General features: G+C 41.4%; 1 protein-coding gene across 1 annotated transcript; it reads right to left on the reverse strand.

Annotated features, from left to right (window-relative positions):
• Positions 1 to 6,022: 6,022 nt before the first annotated feature.
• On the reverse strand, positions 6,023 to 8,803 carry HNRNPA0 (heterogeneous nuclear ribonucleoprotein A0). The gene has a single exon (XM_024752402.1). It carries the CDS (start codon positions 8,502 to 8,504, stop codon positions 7,596 to 7,598), a length of 909 nt encoding a protein of 302 aa, XP_024608170.1. The 5' UTR covers positions 8,505 to 8,803; the 3' UTR covers positions 6,023 to 7,595.
• Between the last annotated feature and the right edge of the window lie 298 nt (positions 8,804 to 9,101).

Raw genomic sequence — 9,101 nt, forward strand, 5'->3', positions numbered from 1 at the left:
GACAGGTATTAATAGTAGTCTCTCCTTTTTAAAGACAAGGAAACTGAGGTTCAGGCCAATTAGCTCAAGATCATGGAACAAGGTGACCGGGTCAAGAAAAGAACCTGTTCTACCTGATACCAAAATGTATGTCCTTAAGGACTATGAAATACTAAATCAGATGCCTACTGAGGCAAATTACATTTGCAACATAAGCATCAAAGAAAAAATACACCTTTCACATGGTATCCAAATAACAAGTAATCAATAAAGGAGTGAGACAATTTTCATCAGAGGATATATACTAAATGACAATGGGACTAACTCCAATTTGTTTGTATGGTGTGAACAATCTGAGATGATGCCACGATGCTGAAAAAGATGCAAGATTTCAAAAGAAATAGAATTCCCAACAGAATGCAAGTTACATGAAGACAGGAACCGTGTTAGTCTTACAGCTGTCTATCTCCAGATCCTAGATGTGTTTTGCACAAAGAAGGTAATCAATACCTAATGAAATTGACAGTAAACACTGGGAAATAAGCATACTGTCCAAATGGTACAAGTTCACATCAGATAATTTTAGAGCAGGAGACCATGACACAAACCCATTACAGGTAGAATTTTTATTTTTATTCTTTAAGCAAACCTTACAAAGTGGTAAAAGAATCAAAGGGGCCAAAGAAAATCTGCCTGAGTAGAGAACGGAGCACAGAACTGAAAAAAAAAAAAAAAAAAGGAATCTTCTTGAATCCTTTTTTCCTCTCTGAAGATTCAAACCATTCAGCTCCAGGTGCAAGTTTAAAAAGTATATGGAGGGCTTCCCTGGTGGCGCAGCGGTTGAGAGTCTGCCTGCCGATGCAGGGGACACGGGTTCGTGCCCCAGTCTGGGAAGATCCCACGTGCCGCGGAGCGGCTGGGCCCATGAGCCATGGCTGCTGAGCCTGTGCGTCTGGAGCCTGTGCTCCGCGACGGGAGAGGCCACAACAGTGAGAGGCCCACGTAACGCAAAAAAAAAAAAAAAAAGTATATGGAATAGGTCAGTACATAAGAGACTCAACTGCCCTTTTTAGCCTTGCTATTATGGGATTCCTTTCTCAAAACCAGCTTTCTAATATCTTTTTTATGATAAATGTTTTATCTGGTAGCATTTAACTTCTCATTTAGGAAGAATCTGAAGCTCACCCACAAGTAGGCCCCAAATGTCAAAGACTAATTTTCCCAAACCAGTTGCGTGCCTCTCTTGAAAATGAGCAATAAGTCATTATTTCCCAACAAGATACTTCCACAAATTATATTTAGTAAGAGACTATATTTAAGCACCAAGAACATCCAGGATGTGCTAAGCTCAAATGCAATTTGAAGCTAATAATTCATGCCCACTTATTATTCTTCAAACTAACCTTGCCTCCCCACAAATTATAAAACTGTTAATTTTTAAAACAAAATTCACAGTACATATTAAGCTTTCAATTATAGCAAATTAAGTTTTATCAGAAACTGTTTACTGCAAAAGTTACTAGCAAAACTATATTTTAAAATCAATAAGTCAAAATATAGGGAAGACATATTAAAGGAAGAAAATGGAGGAAGAATAGTGAGAATACTGTTAACTATGGCTTAATAAAGGGGGTCTCCAAACTATGAATTACACTCCTTATGGAAATATTCATTAATATATAGTGATCATCACTTCCCATTTAAGATCTCAACTGATTTGTGTTTCTATCACTGAATATGTCCCATCTCCCTTAAGCTGATTCTATTAATGCTTAGCAAAAATCGTGAGTCATAAAATAATGCAAAATAAAAATGGACGACGTGCTTCTAAAGTCTTCGTGGTCCAGCAATCTAAGAAAAAACTGTTAAGGAGCCCAATACATCGTGCTCTGTGTTTTGGCATAAGTTGTGGAACACCCTTTGCCAACTCATCTACCTAGTCCTAATGTCAAGACTAGTCCAAAGGTTAACAATTTTCTTGACCCACAAAGTCATCACTACTGCTCATACCTATCTCTGACTAAAATGTTCACACTCTATCATGATTATTTAAATTCCCCCTACTCAAACAAAACCTATGGGTACCTTGTGAGCATGGGCTGATCCTCCTTGGTACATTGCAAATTGCAACACAAGCCCTGCAAAAGTAGTTTTAAATTATGATCAAAGGAAATATGGAAACATGTTAATCAATAAATTATAGTGCCTCTCTACTATAGAATACCAGTTATATGAGACAGAGCTATATGTACAGATATGGGTGTCTTTGAAGTTAATATATATATATGTATGTATATATAAAATGACTCAATTCTTGTTCCTAAAAAAAGATAAATGTACCTCCCTGCAAATAAAAAGAACTAGAAGTAGACAAACTGTTAACATAGGTTATCTACAGGTACTGGGAGAAAACAGGAAAGAACAATACAATGGTCTTCATAGGCCATTAACTGTTTTATCATGTATAATATAGCTTTGAAGTTTTTCAGTAAATCTTTTAGTTGAATATACCCTAAGTCTTTAACAATGCTGCCAATGAGCACGTATCCTCCCTGAATATACACGAGAACTAAAAAATACATGATACCAGAGAACTGCTGCATTCTCATGATCTAGCACATTTAACTCTAAGGTAGCCAGCTCATCAACTAAGTGTATATGTGATGAGCAAGAACATGATGTGCAACAAGAACAATCACTGCATTATTTGTAACAGCAAGAGAAGGAAGAAGCCTCATGTCCATCAACAGCTATGGTACAGCCATGCTATGGAACATTATACAGGCATTAAAAAGGATGAGGAAGGTCTATCTGCCCTGATATAATGTCAATGATATACATACAAACTGCAAAACTATATAATCCTACTTTTAAAAACTAATGTATTTGCTTTTGTTTTTTTGCGATACGCGGGCCTCTCACTGTTGTGGCCTCTCCCGTTGCAGAGCACAGGCTCCAGACGTGCAGGCTCAGCAGCCATGGCTCACAGGCCCAGCCGCTCCAAGGAATGTGGAATCTTCCCGGACCCAGGCACGAACCCGTGTCCCCTGCATCGGCAGGCGGACTCTCAACCACTGCACCACCAGGGAATGGCCATCATCAAAAAATCTAGAAACAATAAATGCTGGAGAGGGTGTGGAGAAAACGGAACACTCTTGCACTGCTGGTGGGAATGTGAATTGGTATAGCCACTATGGAGAACAGTATGGAGGTTCCTTAAAAAACTACAAATAGAACTACCATATCACCCAGCAATCCCACTACTGAGCATATACCCTGAAAAAACCATAATTCAAAGAGTCATGTACCAAAACGTTCATTGCCGCTCTATTTACAATACCCCGGAAATGGAAACAACCTAAGTGTCCATTATCGTATGAATGGATAAAGATATGGCACACATATACAATGGATTACTCAGCCATAAAGAAACGAAATTGAGCTATTTGTAATGAGGTGGATAGACCTAGAGTCTGTCATACAGAGTGAAGTTAAGTCAGAAAGAGAAAGACAAATACCGTATGCTAACACATATATACGGAATTTTAGAAAAAAAAGTCATGAAGAACCTAGGGGTAAGATAGGAATAAAGACACAGACCTACTAGAGAATGGACTTGAGGATATGGGGAGGGGGAAGGGTAAGCTGTGACAAAGCGAGAGAGGCATGGACATATATACACTACCAAACGTAAGGTAGATAGTGGGAAGCAGCGGCGTAGCACAGGGAGATCAGCTCAGTGCTTTGTGACCGCCTGGAGGGGTGAGAAAGGGAGGGTGGGAGGGAGATGCAAGAGGGAAGAAATATGGGGACATATGTATAACTGATTCACTTTGTTATAAAGCAGAAACTAACACACCATTATAAAGCAATTATACTCCAATAAAGATGTATTAAAAAAAACTAATGTAGGTACATACAAATAAGATCTAGCTGAACATATGCCTATTAACAAGGATTATCCTTCAGAAGAGAGTTTGCTCATATTGGCAGGGTTTTTACTCATTCTTTGTTTAGTCTGGTTTACAAGCAGTTATTTAAGTATTTAATTCTAATTTTTGAAAATACACCAGCCTCAAGAAGATTAATATGTTTCTTCTATTTCCTAGTAATACTGGTATTTTCTGTGACTTGAAGTACAATCCAAATATGCAGTATTATACTTTTTAAAATAACACAGAAGGGGCTTTTTATTGGAAAAAAATTTACAATTTATGTTCACTTTTAATAGAAAGCATTAGACAAAGGCACAGCAGTGTAATCTGCAATAAGACACTAAGGAAAAGGCATTGTCTTACACTGGTTTAGAGGCAATCTTTGTTGCCCTGCTTCAGAAAAAAAATAAAGCTTTCTAAAACAGGGAAAAGAAATAATTTTTCCCAGTGACCAAAATCTTAACACTGACTCGGTAAGTTGGTTAAAATGGAAGAAAGAGACTTACCTCTTCTAAGTGCAAATACTGTCTTTTGGGGAATAATCCTTACATTACCCAGATGCAATTTTGCTTAAATCAATTCAACATCCAAATGCCCACTTTCAATCAGCAAAGAGATAAGTTTAAAATGCAAATTCGCAAATTTGAGAAAATTAAGCACACTTAAAGGATATATAAGCCTACAAATCAAATAACTGACACTGCCATTTCTGGTCTTGAGGGAAATAATCATAAATAGCAAATTCTTAAGTATCCTCAATCCTTTAACCTTGCTTAAAAACAAAAATTCATTGTGAAGGTTTAAATATGAAATGTGTCCTAAATCACTATTATAGGAGGAAACAATCAGTATATCATCCTGTTTTGTTATCACTATGAACGTTAACCATTTGCAAGCTTTTTAATATCTGAAATTACTATCAATCTTTTAAACCACTTCCAACTAATGACTACCATTGACTTTATACTAAAAACACTGTAAATGCAAAGTTCTTCACGATAGGGAGACAAAAAAAAAGGTTTATTTTTCTAATCTTTCAAATTAAATTCAAGCATAGCACAAAAATTATATTCAATACTGATTAGGTTCTGTGCCACCTCCTCCCATGAAGTCTTAATTAAATTTGAAGTAGTAATGGTCAGATAGTCCTTACAGGTGAAAGAAATCAAAACATAAGACAAAGTAAGTCCCACATGCCAAAAATGCTTGCATAAAATTGATAAGAGGAATTCTGGGAAGACTAAAAACCACTACTTTTACCTTCACTAAATACCAATCCAGAGTATAAATTTGTAAAGGTATATACATGACAATGAAATGGTAATATACCATGAACAGAACGCTGTCATTTTTCTAATTAAGAGAAAATCCTTTAACATAATTTTTTTTACAAGTCACTACGTTGGAAATACAAAATGACAGTAACCTTATTACACTATGAAAACCCTCCAAGAGGTGGACTATTCCAATTGAACCAGAAGAAACAGATCTTCCCCTTAAAACTGAGTAAAATACAAGCAGAGTAATAATTATGATAAAAAATTTACACATATCATTTTCTATATCTTAGAGGACCCCCCAAAAAAGCTGAACCAAATCACCACATGAAGAAAGGCAGTATGATGCATTTTACTGAGTAAAAAACAGAAATTTAAGCAAATTGTAAAACCATGTGAGTGCAAAATTTGACTACGTTGCTTATTTATTCAATAGGCAAAAATATCTACCCCATTTGTTGTAGAGGTACTTAAGTATTTGTACCAAGTATCAGCTACCCTTTGTCAAAGTGACTACTAAGCAGCCTAGCAATCTTGACCGTACTTCCTGTCTCCTGAAAGCAGAACCCTAGCAATTAGAAAAAAAAAAAAACTTTTGGCAAGAATTAAATCTTAATATACAGCAACAAGAATTAAGAGGAAAAGGATCAATATATTTTTTTACTTTAATGCCCAGTAATCTCCCTTCGGAAAGCTTAATACAGCTAGCTTTGGGCTTTCAACCACAAAACTCCAAATATTTTACCACAACATTAAATCAAAATGTAGGTACTGGATTAATAGGTACTCTGAACCCACCCACCAGGTTATACATACTCTCACTCAATCATGTAAAGGATTGAATTCTTTATTTGTGATATCCATAAACGTTGCTATTCTATATGTCTATCCAGGAAGGCAATTTTCTCTGGTATCACTGTTCTGTTTTGCTTTTTATAAACACAACTTGAATTCTATTGCATGAAAGGGCTACAAATATACATTTGTTAACCAAGCAGAAAACACAGATATTTTGCTTTACAACTTGCACCTAAGATACCAGTACACGAAGCTGGTTCATTAGTCGCCATAGCAATATGGGGCCACTGCCCAAGCTATGCATAGCAGTTTACATTTTCAAATCTCATGTAGAAAGGGCAATTGTGATATTGACTGTTAACTACATTCCTGTAAATCCCATCTTAGTTACAAGTAAATGTATAACCAAAGTCTGCACAGATTTCTGATGGCAAAACTTCTAAATCTGACGCAACTGTCCTAAACAAGTTTTTAAACGAATTGTTTTGCAGATATACTGCCATTCTGCCAGTAGATGGTGCCACAAAGGTTGGGGGAAGGATTTCCATAAGGACAACAGTTCAGCTAGAGGGGGAAAAAGAAAAACGTCTAAACCTGCTCTGAAAATACAAAAACGCTTTTAGTTTGAGGATAAAATATAACCCTTATTTGTAACCATTCATTACAGACAAACCAGTAAGAGGGATGAAACTAGTCCATCTGAAATTTTTTTAAACAGTTCATATGAATGAAAACACATGCTTAATACAAACTATTTCTTTAGAACTACACGGTACATACTTTGAGGTAAATTCTCATAGAAAGAAGTGACCATGTCAAGATGATAAGCAAATTACTTAGTACAAGAGATGGATGCAAAGAAACTAAAGATTTTAAAAAGCCACATCCACCACTTCAAAAGTTTTACCTGTAAGGGATAAAATTCAACACGTCACTACCAGGGCAACAGCAAGAAGAAGAAAAAAAAACCCACAGGACCTTTTAAAAGTTTCTCGAAGTACACATCAAGAATTAAGAATTAACAAGAAAATTTTTCAACATCCCTTAAAACGGTACGGAATGGATCCTAGAAAAAAATGTTAGACATGTACGGTCAAACACAATGATTTATTAAAAATAAAACGTAAAAATGATTTTTGTACATATGCTTCCAAATTTCGGGCATGGGATCCAAGGAGATTTCATAGAAAACGCTGTAGCCAGATATCAAGTCCTTACAACAAAGTAAACTAACCCGCCCAACCCCCGCCCAGGTTTTGCTACAGAATCAGCAAGTTCACTCCCTCCCCCCAAAAAAAAACACAAATTAAAACAAGACATCTTGCTAGTATAAAAACGACCAAGGTCCAAGTAATAATAAAAAAATAGAGTCCATCAATGACTGTAACACAAAAATGTGTATGTGGGGCCAAGTCCATCTTCAGAGGGAGACAAGGGAGGTGGCAGGCAAACAGGGCAACACCCCCAAGGGTGAACAGCCTAAGAAGTGGCTTCCCCAAGGGCAAAACGGGGAAGGCGGTGGGAGGGGAAAGGACTTAGGAGTCGACCCTAGTTGGGCGGTTGAAAACAGCTACCCCTATAGCCACTCCCAGGCATTAAAAAAATTTTAGAAGGAGCTGCCTCCATACCCACCCCCACCGCCATAGCCACCTCTGTAAGGTCCACTGTTACTGCGACCTCCCCAGCTGCTGCCTCCTCCACCGCCGCCGCCACCGCTCTTCATGGGCCCGTAGGACGACTGGTGCTGGCTGTAGCTACCGAAGCCGCCGAAGCCGTTACCGTAGTCGCTTCCACCGTAGGACGAACCGCCTCCGCCGCCTCCGTAGGCGTTGTAGCCACCGCCGCCGCCGTAACCACCGTAGCTGTTGTAGCCGCCGCCGCCCTTAGACAGGCCGTTCTGGTCACGACCACCGCCCCGACCCCGACCGCCCCGGCCACCCCGGGAGGAGCGGGAGCCGCCTCCGCCCCCACCGGAGTGGATATCCTCCTTAGGGACAGCCTTCTTCACCTCCACGCGATGGCCCTGGATCGGATGGAACTTGACCACCGCGGCCTTGTCTGCCGCGTCGTGATTCTGAAAATACACGAAGCCGAAACCACGCTTCTTGCCAGACTGCTTGTCGGCAATAATCTCGGCCTTTTCCACGGTGCCAAACTGCGAGAAGTGCTCTATCAGGTCGCCCTCGGCCACGTCTCCCTTAAGGCCCCCGACAAAGAGCTTCTTCACCTTGGCGTGGGCACCGGGCCGCGCCGAATCCTCCCGGGACACCGCCCGCTTCAGCTCCACCGTGTTGCCGTCCACGGCATGGGGCGAGGCGGCCATGGCGGCATCGGCCTCCTCCACATTGGAGTAGGTCACGAAGCCAAAGCAACGGGAGCGCTTGGTCTGGGGGTTCACCACCACCACGCAGTCCGTCAGGGTCCCAAAGGCCTCAAAGTGGCCGCGCAGGCCCGACTCACTCGTCTGCACGTTGAGGCCGCCGATGAACAGCTTACACAGCTGGGAATTCTCCATCTCCACGGCCCGGGCCTTCCCCCCGCCCTGCGAGCTCCGAGGTTTCGCCGTCGCCGTTATCGTTAGCTAAGGCTTCTTCACAGCTTGGGCCCAGCCGTCGCTGGAGCCGCCCCCGCCGGTCACCGACGGGGAAGGGAAGAAGGGAAGGGAAGGGAAAGAGGAAGAGAGGAAGGGGAAGGGAAGGGGAAAGGTGCCGGCTAGAGGGCGAGCCGAGGAGAGTTGAAGGCAAGCGAGGACGCCGCTACCGCCACCTCCGCTCTCTTATCTGGGCACCACACAAAGAGGCCGCTGAACGCGCGCGCACCCTCGCCGAGGCGTGCGTCACCGCGGACGTACGACAGCCCAGGGCTGCCCGCCAATCCCCGCCTCGCTCTCATTAGTCCCGCCTACCGCGCTGCCGCGCCGCTCTAGGTCACGGACTCCCCGCCCTCCGCGGTCTATTCAAGCCCTCGGCCTGCGCTGCTCCCACCACCGCCTCTACCGCCCCGTTTTCAACCCCAGGATCCTCAGTTCGCCCTGACTAGGGACTCTTCCTGCCCTTAGCGAACCTTTGCGATTCATTTGCCCCCAGCCCCGCGGCTGTTCCCGGTGATTTTC

This window comes from Neophocaena asiaeorientalis, unplaced genomic scaffold (assembly GCF_003031525.2).
Source record: "Neophocaena asiaeorientalis asiaeorientalis breed wild unplaced genomic scaffold, Neophocaena_asiaeorientalis_V1.1 scaffold204, whole genome shotgun sequence".
In the NCBI taxonomy this organism is placed as follows: Eukaryota; Metazoa; Chordata; class Mammalia; order Artiodactyla; family Phocoenidae; genus Neophocaena; species Neophocaena asiaeorientalis.

Coding starts and splice junctions, on each gene's coding strand:
- HNRNPA0 (XM_024752402.1), bottom strand. CDS start 8,504: ATGGAGAATTCCCAGCTGTGTAAGCTGTTCATCGGCGGCCTCAACGTG.